The 24,652-nt window shown below is 45.9% G+C and overlaps 1 protein-coding gene across 1 annotated transcript in view; it reads right to left on the bottom strand.

The window, feature by feature from the left end:
* Positions 1-24,652, bottom strand: part of CCDC102B (coiled-coil domain containing 102B) — a 142,178-nt gene that overhangs the window by 85,544 nt on the left and 31,982 nt on the right. Inside the window, 1 exon segment of the mRNA XM_036245972.1 lies at positions 20,049-20,258. Coding sequence (XP_036101865.1) covers positions 20,049-20,258 — 210 coding nt within the window.

Below are 24,652 nucleotides of genomic sequence, written 5' to 3'. Positions count from 1 at the left end.
ATTGCTGTCTCTATGACCGGCAGGTAAGTACCTGGATGAGACAGCTGTTCTAGAAGTAACAGACCCACACTCCTCTTTGTCTCTGGGGATGCAAAAATGGATTCCCCAAGTTCACGGGGAAATACATGCTGTACACCACGTAGGAATGTCACACCCATATTCACCGCCTGTCTCGAATTGATTTGAAAATTAATGTTAAGGCTTTTTTATCCTATGGTCATGTAAGACTGTGATTGTTGTCCTGCCGTGTACATTACATAGCTAGTTCTCCATTCCCATGAAAACACCTCATTCTGTCCACTGTCGCTGGCCCAAGATGCCCCCATTGGGAATGTTCATTGTAACAATATACAAAAACACAGTGATTGAAACATGACTTGTCACAGAATGTCACAGTTGTCCTGGAAACGGTGTAGGATTAGGCAGTCCAATCTGGAATGCAAATCTGTATTCTAGTTAAGTTTGAGAAAAGATATTGATATATCATTTAAGAGCTATTTTACTTTCAGAGCCTCTAAGTTTGGCTACACAACAGCTCATCCAATGGGAACCAGGACACCCAAACTTTAACTTGACCACGCTTGAAGTAATCAGAAGTCTCTGGTTTTGATCAAGCACATGAAAAATGGAGAAATGCTCCTAAAGAACTTAGCTGCACACATCCTGCAATGTACAGATGGAGATGAATGTTATTTCAAATGATGTTAAAGTAAGATGTGAGGTCAGTTTATGTGTATATGTATTTGTGTGTGTGCGCATGTGTGTGTAAATCAAGCACAATGCTGTGGGTGCACAGCCATGAACATGGACATGTGTGTTGCTGAGTAGAAAGCAGAGGCTACGCTCTACAGGTCCCTGAGTGTGTACACGTGCGTGTGAGAGGAACGCACGGGCCCAGAGGACTGACGAGCAGAGAGCAGATTCGCAGGGCTGTCGGTGAGCTTGGCTCCACTCCAACACACTCTGCTTTTCCTTTTGCTCTGGTTTTTGGAATATGAAAAATAACAAAGCTCCAGAAAAGCTACGAAGTGCTTAGCAGCAAAAGATATTTAAACTCAACTGAGCCACTGGACCAAAAACCCACAGAACTGTACTGGGAAAAAACAAAATAGGAAATGAGTCCATACAATGTGTTAGAGAAGCTGAAAACAATTTTTGTTTGTTTATTTTTTTATCCTCACCTGAGGACATTTTTCCATTTTTTGTTCAGATAAAGTGGGAGGGAGAGAGGGAAAGAGAGAGAGAGAGAGAGAGAGAGAGAGAGAGAGAGGAACATCGACGTGAAAGGGACACATCGAGTGGCTGCCACCCGCACAACCCAACCGGGGCTGGGGACAAACTGCAACCGAGGTACATGCCCTTAACGGGAACCGAACCCAGGTCTCTCTGGACCGCAGGCTGACGCTCTAACTGCTGAGCCAAACGGGCCAGGACAAATGTGAGCATTTTAGAGAAGCCTGTCCTTCAAGCCTCTTCCCCCCAAGCCGGCAGTGTGCAAAGTCAATGTCCTGCCATACTTGACCACAAAAAGTAGTGGGATCAGCAACAACAAGCCACGCTTACAGTATTAACGTAGAAAAGTACAATTTTCATAGGGACAAAGTGTGTGGGTTACATTCTCCTGGGGAAAACCCAGGACAAATTGCTTTATTGCTGTTCTACAAGAGATTTCCCATAGCCTTCATGAGGGATACTTCGAGGTGACATTGTCTCAGCATTCTTCAGTAACCAACACCATGAGGGACAGTTTCAATCCATCATCTACCAGAAATCAAAAAACTGTAAAATACTCTGCCAACCAGCAAAACCAAGTCAGGTCAGATAAACAAGATGGCTAACTTTTCTATGAGCATCAGTTAATTGGGGAATTGAAACTGTCAGTAAGAAAGTATTTGTTCTATAGCATAGACGTGGGTGGATAAATAATGATTGCTTTTAAAGTTTTCCTTTGCTCATGATAAGCTTTGTGACTCTGGACAATTTTCCTAACCTTGCTAGTACTCACATTTTCCATCCGGGAGATGTGATACTAACCCAGATCGTGTGGTGGTTATTAATATGATTAATATCAGAGGAATGGATCTGTGTAATACGCTAATTCATTGCCAGGGGCTCGGTGCACTGTTGGATGGTTGTCAACTTTCATTACTGTGCATAATTCAAAATGTCTCTGTTTTCTTCAAATATTTTAATGAATCCATATAATGATGGTGAAAAAAAAACACACACACAAAAAAAACCTGTCCTTGCTGGTTGCACAGTGGTTAGAACATCGGCCCTCAGACCAATGAGTCGCGGGTTCGATTCCAGCCGAGGGCATGTACCTCGGTTGCAGTTTGTCCCCGGCCCTGGTGGGGTCGTGCGGGTGGCAGCAGCTGATGTTTCCCTCTCACATTGATATTTCTCTCTCTCTCTCCCTCCCACTCTATCTGAAGATAAATAAAAAATAAATAAAATCCTCAGGTGAGGATTAAACAAATAAAAACAAAAGGACATTTACCCCAAAGTTGTAATTGATTGTAGCTATACAGTAAACAGGAAAATGTACTCTGACAGTACAGAAATAGTCTATAGCCAAGAAAGTACCAAATTAGGCATTCAGTAAAAGTGTGAGACTTGACAACAAAATCGTCTGCACGAAGTTATGGGTAACTTCTGCCCAGCAACACAACAGTTTGCATAGTCAATTAAACGTCAACTTGATAATGTGTATTTCGATTTGGTCAGATACTTTGTAAGTCAATAAGAAGTGCAGACCCTTAATGTCGAAATACTAGTAACTTTTATATTATTTGGTACAAGACTCTCCAATGAAAATAGAAATCGCTTTCTGGCTTTTAAATTTCATGTCTCCAGAATCATTTCATACCTACATAGTTAGTTCACTCCGCTATGATTGTATTGTTATTTTCACAAATAGTAAGAAACCTTTTTCAAGAATGAGTTGGCAAGTTTAGGGGTCGGTTTTAAGGAAAGAGGTGTGATTAATGACATTCTCCTTGTCTGAAGTAGCCCGTTCACCACTGGGAGAGAAGAAAAAGAACAAATGTTTCATGTCCAATATAGTTAAAATCGAGGCACATTAAACAAAGGGGCTCCGGAATGGTTTTCTTCCTTGAATCATCCCACTGAGTATAAAACGCTGTGATGTGTGTTATGCTGGGACGGTTCATGCTTTTCACTGAGCTTGTAACATTACACGTTGCATTTCAATGCTTTTTCGCCTATTCCGTTGAGCATCCGAATTAACACGAACCTCAACATCGCGTTGTCTTCCCTGCGCTGTCAAGTGCTGTAGTTACCAAGGAGTTTTGCCACCTTGTGAATTAATACAAGAAAGGAACAGGAAAGGCAGGGAGGAGGGAGGGAGGGGTGGGGAGGGAAAGGAAGAGTATAAGCGAGAACTGGCTACGTTGGAGTTGACATTTTTATTTTATTATTTTATTTATTTATTTTTTTATCCTCACCCGAGGACATTTTTCGATATTTTGTTAAGATAGAGTGGGAGGGAGAGAGAGAGAGAGAAACATCGATGTGAAAGGGACACATCGAGTGGCTGCCACCCACACGACCCAACCAGGGCCGGGGACAAACTGCAACCGAGGTACGTGCCCTTAGCGGGAACCGAACCCGGGTCTCTCCGGACCGCAGGCCCGTGCTCTAACCGCTGAGCCAAACCGGCCAGGACGTGGAGTTGACATTTTTAAGTTTAGTTTCCTCAAACCTTGATCGTCATAGAGAAATACGTTTGGAAACAATGAACTTAGAGCTAGCTTTCACCACATACGCTAACCCTTGGTCCCATCTTTGATAAATAAGATAAATGCTCATTTACTTAATAAACTAACTATGCTATGAGTTGCCTGTCAAGTGAATTGTTACTTATCTGACTAAAATACAAATGATGTTTTAAACGAGCCTTTCGCTCTTCAGCTCACCAGTTACGATGCATTTCTTCGTTTATTCTCCTCGCCCTCTAACACCGGCTTTAAAAGTCACTAAATAGAGGTTAGCTGTGCACCGAGGCTCTGAATTTTTATTTTTTCTATTAAAAAATACAGATTATGTATGTAAATATCATACCATGAATGGTAAGTGGGAGGCACTGTGACCTGCTGTGACTTGGTATGAAGGAGGATGGCAGGTGTCTCCTCCCACTGAGTTTCAGAATTTACTTGTTAAATATAATATAAGTGTAATACTCTCTGATCAGAAGGCTCGACCGGCTTAGTTGCTCCAACCTGGATGAATTGGGATTTAAAGATCACTCGCTAGTCACCATGACGTCTTTGTCTTATTCCCGCCCACACAGCCAGGCTACATTCCCAGCTTGCCTTGCAGTTAGCGACAGTGACGTGACTGTCGGGAACTGAGGATGGATGTCCATGCTTGGTCCCAAGGCCCTTCCACACACTGTTCTCCTCGGTCATCGTCTGTCAGACAGAAGCACAAAGCAATAGCAAGGCCCTCGGATCGCGTTTCTCAAACCCTTTCCCCCATTAATACCTTCCCCCCAACGAGCCTTTTGGATATTTTTATTTTTCCTAGTTCTCCGCCGCCATGAAATTTGACTACCATTTATACACTGTGCATCTGTTTACGAACTGCGGCCCCTCAGAGGACCACCAACTGTTGTAACATATAAACTAGTTCTCACCCCCAGCTCCCTACTGAAATGACTGCACCCTCTTGGATGGCCTGGCCCACGTGGAGGATCCATGCCTGGGGGGATTGGGAAGTGACAAGGGACGGTGTCAGGGTCCGCGCTAGGTGGCCGTCTGAATTCAATATGAATTCCAAGACGCTGAGCCAGTATACATTTTGGGTCCAATGTGTTACAGCAGTTTAGCCTGTCCTAAGTGATAACGAATGTCCTTACATGTGTTTATATAAAATTTAATGATATGTTTTACCTGCTGAGCTAAAGAATTCAATAGTTGGCAAAGTCAATAGCACACTGTCAAGTCCCTACTATATAAAACAGGAAATCATGTCTCTAGATAATACAACAGTGAATTAGAGATGGTATTTCCCTTTCAAAGATAAAGTCTGACCACAGTGTCACAAGGCTATTAGTTCATTCATTCCATCACAGAACTCCCTCCAAAGCAAATGTAGATCCAGCGGGGTGATGAGGGGCTCCATTACTACCCAGTAACCTCGCTGATCCCACTGTGCTCCGAGCTGTCTCGCTAAAAAATGATTCATTATTTCGTAGGCAATACAAAGTCCAGAGAGCTCTAACTTTACAGACACAGTATAAAGCATAGTAGTAAAAATATCCTGTACTACAAAGAGTCCACTTCCATGTTCCCACAAAAATGCAGAAGCTTATTAAAGTGAAATAAACTTAGAATCTGCCAAGTTCACATTCGCATACATTAGTTCTGAAATGTAAAATAAATGTAACATTTTATGTAATTATATAATGCAAAATAACATAATTATTTTAAAATTTTAAATTAAATTGTATGATATAAACACAATGAATGTGGCCCGAATACAAATCACCCTCCGATATATTTAATTAGGCAATATACATTCTCATTACTTTCAACAATTAAATTTCTCTGTTGTTTTTCTCCAGTCCTCTCATTTTTCACAGGCAACTGAAGGCTCCATTGAAATTCCGTCAATAATGATGATTTATGTCTTTTTTTAATTGGAAGGGAAGGGTGACAGGTTTCCCAATTCTTCTATTATGGTTTCATGAGTGTGAAAAATATCTTCAGCTAAATAGCATGTGTCACATAAGGAACCGAACTTATTAAATAGAAGCAATTTTTTATTTTCCAAGTATACAAAAATGGTGTCAGATTAAAATAAGCGTAAGACAAGTCTGTAACCAAGGATTTGTATTACTGAGCAAACGAATACTCTCAAAAACAAATCACAAGACCTACTTTAAATTTCAAGGTGTCTGAACTATTGAGATGTAAGTTACTGGTCCTGCCTCTAAATGACAGCTGTGTAAGGTAGAGTCGGAATAATTGAGGGGTTCTCTAGCGGTGGAAATAAGAGAAACTTTTCACAGAAGTCACTTGTTCATTTGAAGTAAGTGTCTGTGGGCACAGAACGCTATGGTGATCTTCTGTTTTCCACAGATGTCTTGCACTTTATTGACGGTTCCTTTATAACTAGGCTCTACTAATACAAACCCCTACATTTAACCAGAAAGCCATTTGTGGGGTACAGAAAATTAAGGCGACTATTCAGAACACTGATCCCTGGCGCTTTGCAGAGGAGATCCCTCTGCCAGTGCTAAGATTTTGGACCCTTCCACTCGGGTGACATCCAGTCCGGCAGGTAGCACACATGACGCCTTCATACAGACGTCACAGTTAGGCCCCAGCAGACACAGAGCAGAAGGCAGAGCCTGTGACACCAGGGACACAGCCCATCCTCATTCCAGCCCTGCTCCAGGGCTTTTCTGCAGAAGCCAGCCTGCAGGACCATGGGCAGCAGACACTACTGTCCGTCCTTCACGCGTCACCGTACACACCGCCCGTCCCTCACATGTACTGTTCACACCGCCCGTCCCTCACGCGTACTGTTCACACCACCCGTCCCTCACGCATCTCCGTTCACACCGCCCGTCCCTCACGCGTCACCGTACACACCGCCCGTCCCTCACATGTACTGTTCACACTGCCCGTCCCTCACGCATACTGTTCACACCGCCCGTCCCTCACGCATCACCGTTCACACCGCCCGTCCCTCATGTGTCTCTGTTCACACCGCCCATCCCTCATGCGTACTGTTCACACCACCCGTCCCTCGCGCATCACCGTTCACACCGCCCGTCCCTCATGTGTCTCTGTTCACACCGCCCGTCCCTCACGTGAATGTTCACACCGCCCGTCCCTCACGCGTACTGTTCACACCACCCGTCCCTCACGCATCACCGTTCACACCGCCCGTCCCTCACGTGTACTGTTCACACCGCCCGTCCCTCAGGCGTCTCCGTTCACACCGCCCGTCCCTCACGCGTACTGTTCACACCGCCCGTCCCTCACGCATCACTGTTCACACCGCCCGTCCCTCATGTGTCTCTGTTCACACCGCCCGTCCCTCACGTGTACTGTTCACACCGCCCGTCCCTCAGGCATCTCCGTTCACACCGCCCGTCCCTCACGCATACTGTTCACACCGCCCGTCACTCACGCGTACTGTTCACACCACCCGTCCCTCACGCGTACTGTTCACACCGCCCGTCCCTCAGGCGTACTGTTCACACCGCCCGTCCCTCACGCGTACTGTTCACACCGCCCGTCCCTCATGTGTCTCTGTTCACACCGCCCGTCCCTCACGCGTACTGTTCACACCGCCCGTCCCTCAGGCGTCTCCATTCACACCACCCGTCCCTCACGCATACTGTTCACACCGCCCGTCCCTCAGGCGTCTCCGTTCACACCGCCCGTCCCTCACGCATCACCGTTCACACCGCCCGTCCCTCACGTGAATGTTCACACCGCCCGTCCCTCACGCGTACTGTTCACACCACCCGTCCCTCACGCATCACCGTTCACACCGCCCGTCCCTCATGTGTCTCTGTTCACACCGCACGTCCCTCACGTGTACTGTTCACACCGCCCGTCCCTCAGGCATCTCGGTTCACACCGCCCGTCCCTCACGCATACTGTTCACACCGCCTGTCCCTCACGCGTACTGTTCACACCGCCCGTCCCTCACGCGTACTGTTCACACCGCCCGTCCCTCACGCGTACTGTTCACACCGCCCGTCCCTCATGTGTCTCTGTTCACACCGCCCGTCCCTCACGTGAATGTTCACACCGCCCGTCCCTCATGCGTACTGTTCACACCACCCATCCCTCACGCATCACCGTTCACACTGCCCGTCCCTCACGCGTCTCTGTTCACACCGCCCATCCCTCAGGCGTCTCTGTTCACACCGCCCGTCCCTCAGGCGTCTCTGTTCACACTGCCCGTCTCTCACGTATACTGTTCACACCGCCCGTCCCTCACGCGTCTCTGTTCACACCGCCCGTCCCTCAGGCGTCTCTGTTCACACCGCCCGTCCCTCAGGCGTCTCTGTTCACACTGCCCGTCTCTCACGTATACTGTTCACACCGCCCGTCCCTCACGCGTCTCTGTTCAATAGTGTTGCCTGTTCCCTGATTCTTGTCCTTGTGATATCTGCCAGTAATGATTCCTGGCATATTTAACTAGCGGGGAGCACGTCAGGGAGATCCGCCTTGACTGGCAGCCGGAGCCAACCTGCGAGGAAGACCAGCCTATGAGACACCCATTCGCCCTGCACGCTTACACGTCATGTTTGTCAGTCACAGTGTCTGCGTCCTTTGGGGTTGTCTTGCCCTGTGTTTGCTTATAGACCTTCCCAGCAAGTCTGTAATTATCAAAATTCATTCCTATGAAACTTTGGATGTTACAGGAAAAGTGAAAGAACAACAAAGTGTAAACTTTTGACCAAACACACAGGAAACTAAAGCTGGTATGGAAGGCAATGCGCAGGTGTTACATTCGTAGGGTTGTGGTAACTACAGTAATAAGTTCATCATAAAACAGGAAAGAGAGGGTAGATCTGGTGATTCTGGGTACAGTAAATGCACACACACATGCACACAAGCACACACACAATTTGTGCACTTTTAGTAGCCCAATTATATTCCATATACTCCACTTTTACTCAGTCTCAAAGGATAGGACCCAAGAAAATTTCATCAAATTACCAGAACCTCATTCTCTCAAATACTAACAGACTCTAGATATGGCTGATGTTTGAACATTTTAAATCAAATGAAGTCAGTGAAATGGGTCCATTAACTTCCTGAACACTTTGAGCAAGATGGAAAAAATTTGAGGGAGCCCACCAGCAGGGTCTTCCTTAAAGACCACTTCCTAGCCTCAGTAAAACAACGCAAAGGCAGCCTGTTGGAAAAGTCGGTGGAGGGATAAAAGTGTTCCATTGCAGACAGAAAACCCTTTCCACGGCCTTTCTATCCAGTTGGTCCAAATGCACGTTTGCAGTTTTATGAGACATGAAGGGCGAAATTCAGGTTTACTAACTTTGATGCCCAGCCAAATGGAATCTCAGAGAAAAGTCCTCTGTTAGGCCACATTTTCTGCTCAAATTTGTAAACCTTCTGTTCTAATCCCAAATAAACTGACACTGCATTTTTAATGGCCTTTCATGTTATTTATAGGTGGAAAAAATGTAACTTTGTTACTGCTGATCTTTCGTTGTGATGATTTAAAACATACTTTATTTAAATCCTAGCCAACTCATTGAGCACAAATTCCTCTTCTCCTAGCTAGTGGATCTTGATCACACCTGTCCTGCCGTCCATCACCACCTCCAGCCCTCCACCCAAGAAGCTCCCTGCCACTTCTTACCCTTGAGCTTGGACCCCAAGCTTAGACATAAGCTACTTCCTTGCCGTACAATAACCCATTACTCCCCTCTATCCAAAATCCTCGTGCCCCGGAAAATGAGCCTTACTCTTGGCAAATGTCCCTGCATCCTCACCCCTCTGGTCTCCCTCCCAACTCAGTGCCACAGAGGAGGTGGCACCACCCACTGCAGCCGACGCGTCCGTCTATGCACAGAAAACGTGGTTATTGGCTCTTTCTGCCCCATCATTTCAAAGTCTACCTGTCTACTCATCAGCATTAAAAAGGTTCACGTTTCTAAGAACAAAAAAAGGACTCCACGACCCAATATCACTATTAAAAAATGAGAAATAAAATATATTTCACGATCAAGTGTCTTAAAATAATCATCAACACTGGTTTCTCCCGTTTCTTCACGTTCTGCTTCGGTCTATCCCTGCTCCATTCCAGTCTGGCCTCGGCCCCCGGGACCCCTCGGAAAAGCTGTCACCAAAGCCGTCAGCCACCGTGTCACGAACTGGTGAAACAGAGGAGTGAACCGGCAGTGCCACAAAGACACTCATCACCTAACGAGGTTAACCACAGTAAGTCATCATGGAAATGCTCTCTTACTACATTCTGGATTCATGACTTCGCCTGGGTGTTCATGAAATAACACTGATATTTACCACCTCCAACTCAGTTCAACAGGTCTGTCCGCTGTACCTGATCGAAAAAGAGAACTATGTTTGATTTAGCAGCTCCTATCTCCTTTAAAATTGTACTGTTTTTCAACTGACATTATTCAGTACCAAGAGCAAGTCAAAGAAAAAACAGAAACTTTCAAATCTGTTTTGCCCGAATGCCTGTTTTATACGTAAAAATAGGTATTTGATCTCGAAAATTGCGTTCAGCATTGCTGGTTAAAAAAGAAAAGGCATTTTAAAGAACAGAAGCACACAGAAATTTAAATATGGAACCAGATTTGCCTAAACAATTTAAAAATATTTATATTTCTCTTAGCTACCTTTCCAGGTTAGATTTTGAAACTTTTCTAGCCTTACTTCTTTTTAAAAAATCTATATTGTTGTAATATCCCAAATGTTAGCAGAAAACATAATACATATATCCACCGTGGCGTTCTTCCTTTTCATCCTGATTTTTCAGCTAACTTTAACAATATTTTGGCAGTATATTATTCCTGTCAAGGAAAAGTCTAAAGTTAATTTATTAATATAGTATCAGAATATTTGTCTTGAAGGATTTGTTTATAAAAAGCAACGTGTTGATAGAGGTTGGTGTTTTACGAAGCCAGTCTTTTAAAAAAATGCCTCATAGCTTTTGTGTAGCTAATAACTGCCCCAAACGATAAGTGATTAGAGCTGTCCCTGCACTGGGATGGTGCACCCTGATTTCCACGTGCACCTGCGGGCTTCCTAGAGGGGGCGTGGGAATTGGAGGTGTGGACCATGTGACGTTTTGCAGATACGCACTGGCTCAGAGCGATATCTTCTTTCCACATTTCCCCATCACCACTGACCCCCTCTATGCTCTTTTACCTCCATGCACCCCATCCCCCAACCTGCCCACAACCACCACGCCATGGTCCATGTCCACGAGATCTTTCTTTCTGTGTTTTTTTTTTTTTTCTTTTTTGCTCCATTCTGTATCTATGAGTCTGTTTCTGGTTTTGATTTTTTTTAAGTTTCCACTTAGTAACCAGTATAAATACTATAAATAGCCCTGGCCAGTTTGGCTCCGTGGTTGAGCATCAGCCTGCAGACCAGAGAGTCCCAGGTTCAGTTCCCGCTAGGGGCACGTGCCACAAAAAACAAACAAACAAACAAAAATAGTATAAATAGTAGATGAAATCATTGCTGCCATCCCTGGGAAACCACGGGCACACCGTAGGTGCTCACAAAGCAAGAACAGAGACGTGTTGTTAACTTTACGAAGGGGGGGCACTTTGCGGTCAAGAACCTCACCAGTAGAAGCCGAGATGAGACAATGGCTTACGTCGTGCTCCATCCTCCACGGGGGGAAGTGACAGGGACAGAAAGTAGCCCAACTGAGGAAACAGCACCTGGAGGAAACTTCCCTTCAAAGAGGCTCAGGGAGAGGAGAGAGTAGAGATTGCTTCATCGATGCTTTTCAATCTCATTCTGCAAGTCCCTTCCAAGGTTACCGCTTGGGGGTATTCTGAGCGTGTGGCATTGTAACAGTTACGGATAAGAAACACCTGGAGACTAGCCTCGGAAAGGCTGGTCCTACAAGCACAGCTAACTCGGCTTAGTTTGCAAGACTCATCTGGTGGGGAGTCAGCTGATCCACCCGCTTCCTCTCCCAGGGACGTTTTCTCTCCACTGCGGAAGCTGTGAGTCCAGCCCACGTGGGCGTCACGCGTGATGGACAGTGCCGACCCCTCTGGGTGTGCAGGGAGAGAGCGAGGGAGTCAGCAGAAACACAGCTGAGTGTCAGAGGGAGGGAGGGGGAAAGGGGCCGAGTCCAAGGCGGGACCAGAAGTTCGGACTGATTTGGGTAGAACAGGAAGTTCTGGTTCCACTCCTAGGAGGCGTCCTTGAGCTGAGCGGTGCGCCTACAGCCGCCACACTGGGACACAGAGCACACGGCGCTGGGACACGCAGCGGGCTGTGCCACCGAGGCCCCAGGCCCCTGTCACAGTTGGCATGTTAACCGCACCCCCAGGATCCAGAGGATCACTATCATAACCCCCACTGCCAATGCAGGAGGTCCTGTCCTAGGACGCCATGCGTCGTGTGGCCGGTTACTCCTGTGACACATTACCTTCTCAACCGGCTTCATGCAAGTGTTACCCAGGGCGAATCCACCTCTGTTTTTTTTTAAATTAATTAATTTATTTATTTTTGTTACAGATGTTTCTCCTTTTCCCCCCAATGATCCCCCCTTCCCCTCCCTCCCCACCCTGTCCCCAGCTTTATTGTCCATGCCCATTGTCTATGCATACATGCATATAAGTTCTGTGGTTTATCTCTCCCCCTACCCCCTCTTCTGGGGATTGTCAGCCTGTACCCCACTTCCACGTCTCTGGGACTACCCCGTTCTTCAGACTGTTATGTTCATTATATTCCACAAATAAGTGAGATCTTGTGATATTTGTCTTTCTCTGCTTAGCTTGTTTCACTTAGAATAATACTCTCCAGGTCCCTCCATGTTGTCTCAAAGGATAAGAGATCTTTCTTTCTTACAGCTGCATAGTATTCCATTGTGTTTATGTACCACTGCTTTTTTAGCCATTCGTCTACTGATGAACACTTGGGCTGTTTCCAGATCTTAGCTATGGTAAATAGTGCTACTATGAATATAGGGGTACAGATATTCTTTCTGATTGGTGTTTCAGGCTCCTTAGGGTATATTCCTAGAAATGGGATCACTGGGTCAAATGGAAGTTCAATTTTTAATTTTTTGAGGTAACACCATATTGTTTTCCACAGTGGCTGCACCAGTCTGCATTCCTACCAGCAGTGTACTAGAGTCCCCTTTTCTCCACACCCTCGCCAACACTTGTTGTTTGATGATTTGTTGATGGTGGCCATTCTGACAGGTGTGAGGTGATACCTCATTGTTGTTTTAATTTGCATCTCTCTGATGATTAGTGATGTTGAGTATTTCTTCATATGTCTCTTAGCCATTTGTATGTCCTGTTTGGAGAGGTGTCTATTTAGGTCCTGTGCCCATTTTTTAATTGGGTTCTTTGTCTTCCTTTTGTTGAGTTGTATGAGCACTCTATATATATTGGAAATTAACCCCTTACCTGATATATCATTAGCAATTATGCTCTCCTATACAGTGGGTTACCTTTCCATTTTGGTGGTTGTTTCTTTTTCTGTGCAGAAGCTTTTGAGTTTGATGTAGTCCCGTGTGTTCATTTTTCCTTTGTTTCTGTTGCCTTAGGTGATGTATCAGTGAAAATTCTGCTGTGTATAATGTCTGAAATTTTGTTGCCTACATTTTCTCCTATGATTTTTATGGATTCATGAGTCATATTAAAGTCTTCTATCCATTTTGAGTTTATTCTACCCAAACTATTTCAAAAAATTCAAGAAGAAGGAAGTCTTACAAACTCGTTTTAGTAGGCCAGTATAAGTCTAATTCCAAAACCAGAAAAAAACACTACAAAGAAAAAAAATTACAGGCCAATATCCCTGATGAATAAAGATGCCAAAATCCTGAACAAAATACTAGCAAATCAAATCCAGCAATACATCAAAAAAATTATTCACCATGACCAAGTGGCATTCATCCCAGGGATACAAGGCTGGTACAATATTCATAAATCAATAAATGTTATACACCACATAACCAAAATGAAAGATAAAAATCATATGATTGTATCCATAGGCACCGAAAAAGCATTTGACAAAATCCAGCACCCATTTCTGATAAAAATGCTCAGGATTCTGGGAATAGAGGGATCATATCTTGACAAAATAAAGACCATTTATGAAAGACCTACAGCCAACATCATACTCAGTGAGCAAAAACTGCAAGTATTTCCCTTAAGAACAGGAACCAGACAAGTATGCCCACTTTTTCCACTCTTATTTAACATAGTACTGGAAGTCTTAGCCACAGCAATCAGACATGAAGAAAAAATAAAAGGGATCCAAATTGGAAAGGAGAAAGTAAAACTGTCATTATTCGCAGATGACATAATATTATACGTAGACAACCCCAAACAAATTGGAAAGGAGAAAGTAAAACTGTCATTATTCACAGATGACATAATATTATACATAGAAAACCCCATGACTCCATCAAAAATCTACTAGACTTAATAAATGAATTTGGCAATGTAGCAGGATACAAAATTAATGTCAAGAAATCGATGGCAAAAAAAATTAAGATACCTAGGAATAAACTTAACCAAAGAAATAAAGGACCTATTTGCAGAAAACTACAGGTCATTGAAAAAAGAAATAGAGGAAGATATTAAAAAAGTGAAGCCCATACCCTGTTCATGAATTGGAAGAATTAACATCATTAAAATGTCCATACTACCCAAAGCAATCTATAGATTCAATGCAATCCCCATCAAAATAACAACGACATACTTCACAGACCTAGAACAAATACTTCTAAAGTTTACATGGAACCAAAAAAGACCCCGAATAGCCACAGCAATCTTGAAAAAGAAGAACAAAGTTGGAGGGGTCACATTACCAGATTTCAGGTTATACTACAAAGCCACTATAATCAAGACAGCCTGGTACTGGCACAAGAACAGGCAGATAGATCAATGGAACAGAACAGAGAACCCAGAAATGGACCCAAGGCAATACGCTCAATTAATATTTGACAAAGGGGGCAAGAGCATACAGTGGAGTCAAGACAGCCTCTTTAATAAATGGTGTTGGGAAAATTGGACAGCTACTTGCAGAAAAATGAAACTAGACCATCAACTTACACCATACACAAGAACCCACCTCTTTAATTCTGGTTCACAGAAAGGCAAAGGACTCCAATCATGCTCTTTCCTCTGTTCAGGGAGACCTTCACCTTTACTTTCGGGCTTTGGTGCTTAACTTCACGGGAGGTTAAGTACAGGGTTTATCAGCCAGCAAATGGGAATGATAAAATACTACCCACCGACTTTACATGATGCCATGTTTGCTCCATCCTGGGGTATGTACTATGTGCTCAGTTCACGGGAGCTGTTTTCTGTGTATCATGTTAGCATTGTCCGCCCTTTGCCTGACGTGCATGGTTTTTTATGACAGAGATATAAAATGTACACTACTGTGCATACAGACATGAATACGAAATCTGGCAAAACCTTCTTGGGAACCAAATTCCCTAGGTTTTTATTAAAACAGGGCAGAACGGGGGACAAAAGAACGAGTGTGTGGTGTGTGACTTTTGAGTTTATTTATTATTTTTGGTTTCACAGAAGCTTTGCACTGTCCTTTCTGCGGGTCAGAGGCAGCGTGACCTGTGATGTAACTTGTGTAGTGAATCCCCATAAATCCCAGTGGAATCGCTACCGGAACGAAATGAATGCTTTTTTCAGACCCTGAAATGCTGCTTCCATGTTTCTAATTTTTAAAAGAATTAATTACTGAAACATACCGGGTAGAGGTTATGAGGAAGCCAATGTTTTCCAACTCAGCGTGGGTAGAAATAGATAAGAAATCTACATGCATCTCTCCAGGTCTCGCTGGGATTTCTATGAATAAGAACGTGGTCCATATAAGAAAACTTGGAATCCCTTTTCTCCTCTGCGCATTCCTTCCAAATATTTGTATACATGCTGAATGAACTAGTTTCTTTACCACTTTAAATAGATTAAGTGTTGAGAACGGGTGCCTAAAGACATTATTTAATATGAGGACATTTATATAATATATATCATGAAATGCGTCCCTGCAAATAGAGATAAAGCTTTGAAACACATCAGGGAATAGTTCTCTCCAACCCAGATTTGGGAAAAGAATCTACCCACAGTCCACATGTGCTGCAACTACATCTGTGCACACAGATAACCAGCTTTTCCTTTGCTACTTTATATCCAATGCGCACTGGAGAGCCAGGGCTGAGTGCCACTTGCCTATCTCAATAATGACGAACAGACTTAGCCAGCAATTTTATTTTTTTAGTGAAACAAAGTTTATTTTTTCCATTTCCTTAAACAGTCTTTTTTTCAAAAACTGCTTTTTTGTAAAGACTATATTGGCTCTTCATTGTTTTGATTTATTAAAAAATAAATCGTGATTTATTGGAATTTATTAGAAACTATTCAAATTTTCTTAGATGAAGAAGAAAATTCCTAAACACAAATAACTGAAAATCCCAGGGGTCTTGAGCCAGGGCGTGGTTAACCAGAGGCTCCTGATGTCTCCTCGTCGGGCCTCTCTCCAGGCTCCCCCCCCCCATCCTACCAGCTCTAAATCTGTATTTTCTCAGGGTTGATTTTAAGAGACAACAAACTCTCTCTGAAAAGTCTAAGCGTCACTACACTTCATTACCTCCAGGGCGGTTGCCTGCTCTTATTGCTGTGTGTATCCAGAAAACCTAAATGTTCCGATGAGCTACACGCGAATCACTTAGCCAGTGGATGGAGAGGCGGAGCCCGGTCTGACCCCAAGGGGTGGCATGACACCTGGGGACGCAGGTGGCCCTGGGGGAAAACCACACAGCTGTGCAGGTGCCAGGGGCTCCCAAAGGTGGACCGTCCACCAGGCGTTAAAAGTAAAAATGTGTGTTGAATCAACAACAGTATTTACTTTTACAAGTTCTGTCATGAGACGATAGAGACTTCTGTGTAGATTTTATATCTTTGACCTCAGATGACCAGATCATTATTCAAATAAAAATGTTAGGAACTTCCTAATCGTCTTTATCATCTTGGATTTATTGTCATAGATATCTTGTGTATATGGAGCTCTACACATCTGGGTGTGTAAAAAGGGGAAGTGTAAAATATGTGTACACGTGTATTCTATAGTGTGCACTTGGCAGACAAAATGATTAGACATATTCTCGCAGAAGCTGTATCATCTTGTCCATTCCCTACTTGAAAGTGAGGTTTATTTTCAGATTGTATCCCAATAAAAAGAACTGTGTTTCTATGGTGAGGCAAACACTGATTATAGTGTAGACTGTTTGGAATAAAGAGAGATAAGAGAAAATGTAGCCATTCTTAGGTAAATAAGTAATCAACAAGCACTTTGCAGAGGATGCTAACAGAAAATGTCCAAGACAATAAACCTGACACAGGCTTGATGATTAAGGGGACTAAGCTGTGTCTTAGCACACACCAAGAATAATGTACATTGATGGATAAAGTCCCTGAAACAACCGAGAAAGGTCCCCGAATCTCAGTCAAATCAATGTGGACAGAGGGGACAGCAAGATCCAAGGACAAAGCACCTGGGAAAGGTCATCACTTGGCGATTTCTTCGGCTACACCAAGGAGGTACGAACACCAGGTCCTTCCAGGGGGGTGGTCGGTGGTTAGTTTAGGAGATTCCGGGACTCTCCTCGGTGCCCCACCATGTCCTCAGCACGTCTTCCTGAGCACGTGCTGTCTCAGCAGCAGGTGTCGTGTCCTGCCTGTCCCAGAATCCTGTCACCGGGCCAGCTCCTGTGAGCCAGCGGGCAGACCGTAATCCCAGAACCTCAGCCTTCTTCCGAGTTTCTGTCCCCCGGGCCGCCGCTCTGCCCTGTCCCGAGACACGTCAGATGATCTCAAAGGAAAGGACATGCGTGGTTTTCGGGGACCCTGCTTTCCTGGAAGAGACGCAGGCTTCCCGGGGAGCAAGGAGCCCTCGCCCTTCCTTGGGGCAGAATGTCTTTGATGGCTCCTCTCCGGGCACTGATTCCTCTCGCCTCTGTGATCCCCATCTGAATGCTCCTTTCTCGGGAGAAAGCCATGACGTGAGCCCACTAATCTTCCCCGTCTAACAGACCTGCCGTCATAGACGCAGCCGGCGGATTCTTGACTGCAGGCCTCGGGCACAGCGGCCACACGGGGTGCTCTGCCTTCTAACAGCCCGTGCACACTGCGTGCGTCTAAACACAGTAGACTGGCTGTCGGCACGCACCCCGATTCCCTCTGCTCGTCCCTCTCAGAAGGGTAAGCGTCTTTGTTTCCTTCACCCCTAGAGCTCCAGCAAGGTTCAGATGCGGGAGGCGAGAGACGTCCCGAGGCCTGGGTTTGAGCTGATTTCAGCGGGAAGAGAGGCGACGGGGCTACGGAGCCAGCGGCCCCGTCCTGTGGCGACTTCCTCGTCTCCACTTTGTAGCGGAGGCGGAGCAGTGATGGAGGTGGTGGTGGGGGGGGGGGGGGACCAGGGCATCGACCCCACACTTGCTCACAGGGAACCACTCTTGATTTAGGCCACTCCGGGGTGGCCAGCCAGGAGTCACCCCGCAGAGCCTGTGTCCGGTGGCTCCCCATCCTGCAAGCCATCGGATCCCGTGCACGACAGCCCTTTCGGTTACTGTTTTCTGGTTCCTCCCACCAAGCCCTGATGGACTGAGTATGCGGGAGATGTTTGCTGAATAAATCAAGAGACAAATGATAGCTGCTCCTGGACTTGAAACACATTTTCTTATGCCTGTAATAGATAACTTGCACCTCTTACAAAGTGACGTCTTCATATTCTTCTTTTGTTCCTTGTCAATTATAAATTACAAGCACATGCTAAGTGAGCATGAGATGGATTTCGACATTTGAAAACTCACACTGCTGTCACTACAGAGAAAAAGCTCAACCCCCTTTTACTTCATACTGAAAATAATTCTTCATTTATACTTCTTTTACAACTACTAAAGCTCAAAACGGACTGAAATTGTTTTTTCCAGTAGAGGGGTTCCATGCTACTAAACAAACTGTGACAAACGTCGTAACGGATGAACGCGGCACCCCTCACACGGAACGAGGTAGGAATGCCATCTCGTGTCATTGGCCGACGGTAAGGCACATTCATTAGGGCTTTGGTGGCCTTTCCATTCTCAGATTAATTCATCATCTTCCCGAGACACACCGTGACCGTTCTGTTGCAGTAACTTTCTGGAATGACCCGTTGTGTGACCTGAATGAAGAGGTTCGGTTGCCAGAATGATTTAAGAAAACAAGCTTCCAAAGCACTTCACGAGAGATGAAGCTCAGATTTGTCATATTCTGACATTATCATATGAAATTTGTCACACTTTCACATGCATGAACACTGTGACTTTACACGACAAGAAGAAAAAGAGCAAGCTGTCAGCACAAAAGGAAATGTTCAGATTGGAGGGGTCCGGAAAGGAAGGGAGTGCCCCCCTGGACACCCGGGAGGGGGACATGGTGAGGGGAATACACAGTGAGGGGGTGGGAGACACAGTGAGGGGGTAGGAGACACAGTGTGGGGGATGGGAGACACAGTGAGGGGGTGGGAGACACAGTGAGGGGGTGGGAGACACAGTGGGGGGGTGGGAGACACAGTGGGGGGGTGGGAGACACAGTGGGGGGGTGGGAGACACAATGAGGGGGATGGGAGACACAGTGAGGGGGTGGGAGACACAGTGAGGGGGTGGGAGACACCCTGAGGGGGAGGCACAGTGAGGGGGAGGCACAGTGAGGGGGTGGGAGACACAGTGAGGGGGTGGGAGACACCCTGAGGGGGAGGCACAGTGAGGGGGAGGCACAGTGAGGGGGTGGGAGACACAGTGAGGGGGATGGGAGACACAGTGAGGGGGTGGGAGACACAGTGAGGGGGTGGGAGACACAGTGGGGGGTGGGAGACACAGTGGGGGGGTGGGAGACACAGTGAGGGGGATGGGAGACACGGTGAGGGGGTGGGAGACACAGTGAGGGGGTGGGAGACACAGTGAGGGGGTGGGAGACACCCTGAGGGGGAGGCACAGTGAGGGGAGGCACAGTGAGGGGGTGGGAGACACAGTGAGGGGGTGGGAGACACCCTGAGGGGGAGGCACAGTGAGGGGGAGGCACAGTGAGGGGGTGGGAGACACAGTGAGGGGGTGGGAGACACAGTGAGGGAGTAGGAGACACCCTGAGCGGGAGACACAGTGAGGGGGTGGGAGACACCCTGAGGGGGAGGCACAGTGAGGGGGTGGGAGACACAGTTAGGGGGTGGGAAACACAGTGAGGGGGGAGGCACGCTGCGGGGGAGGCACCGTGAGGGGGGACCCCTGTTTCCCAAGAGCCCCTGTACCTTGTGGTTCTCCTGCAGCTCAATGTGTGATGTCTTGAAATCGGGACCTTGGGAGCTCGCATTTAATCTATTTTTCGCCTTGAGGAGCTCATCCATTTCTTTCACCTGGGCCTTTAGACTTCTATTTTCTCTCTCCAGTTCTTGTTTTTCTGTCTCGAGTATTTCCCTCTGGTCCCGTTCCGATGCATTTTCCACCTGCAACCTTTCTAGCTGAACAGAGAACACACAGAGAAGCAGACTGTAGCATCAAAGGCCAAGCTCACAGCCAACGGTGTCCACTACGAAAGTTCACGGATATGTCCGTTTGCACAGTTTTTCAGAAGGAAACTCCATTTGTCTAAAAAGTTGACGACAGCACACATGTCCTAAGACCTGGCCATGCCCTGGATAAGTGTATCTTACCTCTTGGTTCCTCTGACTATCCTACACCCACACGGATCGTATTTGTCAAACAGACATGTTATGTGAAAAACTGATGATATTTTGCCAATGATCTCCACTCAACTGATGAACATTTATCAGTTAGAAGGCACAAAATCATTTCGTGGGCAATTCTGATTGGACGGATAGAGTTCATGTATTCATTCATTCATTCATTCACTATAACTTTCCATCTGTAATCACCGTACTGGTCACTGCGATTAAAGACAAGCAAACACATTAAAATACGTATTACAGGTTCTGTGATTCAAGTACTATAAAATGTAGTCAACCTCACATGAGTGAGTGGCCAATTTGATTTTCAGGAGGTATAGTTTAGCAAACCATGGCCAGAGAGCCATACCTGGCTCATGAGGTCCTTTTTTTAATAGCTGAAAAAAAAATCAAAAGAAGAATACTATTTCAGACATATTAACATGATATAAAATTCAAGTTTCAGAAATGACCTGATTTTTTAAAACCTCAATTTATCAGAAAATAATGGGAGAAGCTGTTGTAAACTAAAAAGGTGATTAAAAAGGTATAACACCTCATACATGAATAAAACTAGATGGGCTTAAAACAAATAGATATCAAAGATATAGAGGGAATTTGAATGCACACCAGATCTTGATGATATTAATAATTTATTGATTTTTTTTGGTTTGGTAATTGTGGTCATTTACGAAAGTGCCCTTATTTTAGGAGAGGCCATGCTCACGCATTAAAGACACAGTGTCATGATGAAGACAACTTGTGTCCAAACAGTATGTGAATGACAAAGATTAATCTCCAAAGATAAAAGATGGTATGGAATATAAAAAGTAATAAACAGAACGAGATATGTATCATTTACAAAACTTTAAAGTGTATATTTCTCAAGAACATATATAAATAACAGGCACATACTATAACAGTGGCCTGGGGAGGGAACGGATGTGGAGGAGGATACACAGGTAACAGGAAGAGAGTGGAAGACAGAGCAGAGGGGGCCTTTGCAGAGACTCGTGGTGAGAACAGGCCCGGAGCTAAGGCATCCCGCATAATAAACTTCTCTGCATCTGACAACATTAAATAAATAAGTCCATATATCAAAATATAGATGTTAGTGTAGACGTGGGTACCAAGACACAGATTTAAAGACATAATTGTATTTTTAAAACGAAATGGATAAATATGGTTAACTCTGGCCACAAAATTGAAAGGGAGAAGGGATGAAAGAAATGTCTTTTCTTGAATGCCTCACACGAAGAGAATTATGGCCCTGGAAGTAGAGACCTTCCGGGTATGAGTCTGGTACCTGAGCATCCCTGGTGAGCCTCACTGCTGGGAGGTGGAGGCGAGGGCGAGCATGGAGTAAGGAGGACCGGTTTGACGCAGCAGCTTAGCGCTTAAATAATATGGTGGTGGTGGTGATGCCATGGGTGTTGAACTCGGCTGGATGTTGTTAAATGACTTGGAAGCTGTGAAGAAAATGACTGATGGGCTCGGGTCAGCCAACTTTCAAATCAGAGGATGATACGAAGGCTGGGCATTGTCCCCGACAGTGTTTGAAGAAGCTCTGATCTGCTGAATCCAGAGGGCACGCTGATGTGCCCAGGCCCAGGACTGACCTCACAGAAGACCTTCACGTCTCCCGTGCCAAGTCAGGGCCACGAGAGGGAGGAGTGGAAAGGGAAGGCTGGGAAGAGCTCATTTGAATGGATGGACTTGAGCACCGTGAAGCAATATCTGATCCCAGTAGGATCACCAAAATGAGTGTCTCAAAGACCATACAGATACAACGGACCTGGACGACCCTTAGAGACATCAAGCAGTGGATGATGATGGACAGTTGTAAATATAACCAATCTCACCTTCTTTTTCCAGAGGTAATACCTTTGCTGGACCTCGAATGACCTTGAGGTTCCAGAATGCCTCATTGGTTCATTAGAGTGAAGACATCATGCTAATTAGACCTGATGAACAAGAGGTGGCAAGTACTTTGAGTGCCCTTGAGCATGACAGAGAGTAGAAAATTCACCCCACACAGATTAATGCACTCCCCCCCAAAAAAAACATGCACAGAGGCCAGTTTTCTGGTGCACACAGAGGCCAGTTTTCTGGTGCACACAGAATCATCACCACTCACATACAGGACACGTTACAGCACCAAGAAAGAGGCAGGGTGCTTGGCTAGCCTCCTTTTTGGGAGACTGGATATACTGCATTTAAAAATAAAGTTCTGACCCATTCCTGGCGTGTCCCCAAAGCATGGCATTTTGAATGAGGCTGTGAGCAAGAGGGGAGCAGCGGTCCCCAGCTCTATGCACTTGGTCCAGAAAATCCAATGGAACTAGAATAGGCCATGGACACAAAGGCACGGTGGGGATGTGGCAATTCCAACAGAGAAGTAACAGAGTCGACCCCAACGGTTCTCGAACAAGGCAATGCCATCCGTGGAAGGGACCTACTTTTCTTTTGAAAACCAGCACCCCATATGCTGAAGTTGGTCCTTGGTAGACAGTGAGCTCCTGGTGATGAAGTGACTGTGTGTCCGGAGCTGCCTGTCACGGTCTGGCGATTGTCACAGCCACCAAGTGACAGCATCGGGCAGACTTAAAGGCAGTTCTTCAGGCACGGGACATGACATATTCAGGATCAGGACCAACCGGTGCAGAGGACAACAGTAAATTACACAGGTGCATGACCACACCCTCAAGTAACCTGTCTATATGACACGGTGCTCTTGGAGTTGACACCTATGAGTTCGTAGGCAGTGTCTTTCAATGAGCTAATGTGGGTGGATGAGCACTCAGGCATGATTCATGAGATGCAAACGGAAGCTGCCTTACTACATACCTACCAGGGGATGGCCCTGGAGGATGGTGCTGAGAAAGAGACCCACCGAGTCCTTGGAGAAAGAACACTGGTCAAGCACAATGAATGGAGGGACAAAGGACCCACAGTTAGGACCCACACAGAGGACTGGAAACTAGTGAATCGCTTGGCTTCTTGGCCAGCAGCCTTGACAGAGCGACTGAAAGACGAAAGACAAAGAGGTCTGTGGGAGAGGCGAGAGGAAGGACAGATGAGTGTGGGCATAAAAGAGTATCGTTGTAGCCGCCGGTTTCCACCAGAGAGGCACTGGGCAGCGAGACGGGCAGAATGATGCCTCCAGGCAACACTGGTTATTGTCAGCCCTTCACCAGCCCAGGAGCTCTTGTAGCGTCAGGTTGGAGGGTATGTGTGGTCCAGGGGTAAGGGCTTCCCCTCAGCAAAGCTGCCCAAGCTGTCCCCGAGCCAAATGAATGCCCAGTCTCTGTGCTTCAGAGAACAGCCGCCTGGTGACAACACACCTGCCCCTCTCGGTAGAAGACACGTGGAGTTTTCATTACAAAGCAGTCTAGGTTTGCCTTGTCTCCTCTTGCCTCTGCCAGTCTCGTGATCTAAGGGACTGGGGAGAAGGTGGTTTACCAGCACGGATTGCTGCAGAACATCACCTACAACCTCAGGCCCTACTGAGCAGCAAAGAAGATGAGCAGTGGGCACATTACCAAGGGATGCGCCGGTCCTTCCATGCCAATTGCAAGTCAGCCGCTGGTCTGAGCGCGCGAGTGGTTTGTTCAATGACATCTGTGTTCCCAACTTGAGGAAGACACTCTCCAGAGGGTTCCCAACTTCGGGCATCCACACGAGACCAACGGCCAGTGTGTGGGGCTGTGTCCCAACATCTCCAGGAACAGAGGAGGGAAGCGGCTTGATTCTTCTCACCACCTGTCCCAAGGTCACCGTATTTGCTTACAGAATTTCACTTATACTCTGGCCCAGAGAGTGTGAACATTCAGGTGAAACATGCCCTTCTCCTGTTGTGCTGTAAATACTTTGGGATCCCAGGACGTTCCAATGTTTTCAGTCACTTGATAAGGTTCAAAATTTTAAGACACCGGACACATGTATCCTTTCGAGTTTTGACGGCAACATTCCAGGTGTGCCCAGGGGCAGCGGTACCTCCAGGTTCACGTTTTCCCTTCTAGAAGAGGAAGGACGCTTCTCGAGTGTGAGGCAGTTGAAAGGATCGATTACTCAAATATCTCAGGGAGTCAAAGTCCAGCGTGAACATTTGTCCAAATTCAAAAACAAATGTCAATGCCTATGGATCGATTACGAGAGAATCTTCAATGCACCTGACCTTTTCACTGAAA

The sequence above is a fragment of the Molossus molossus genome, unplaced genomic scaffold, assembly GCF_014108415.1.
Source record: "Molossus molossus isolate mMolMol1 unplaced genomic scaffold, mMolMol1.p scaffold_m16_p_6, whole genome shotgun sequence".
NCBI lineage: Eukaryota > Metazoa > Chordata > Mammalia > Chiroptera > Molossidae > Molossus > Molossus molossus.
This window is presented reverse-complemented; position numbering and strand designations above follow the sequence as displayed.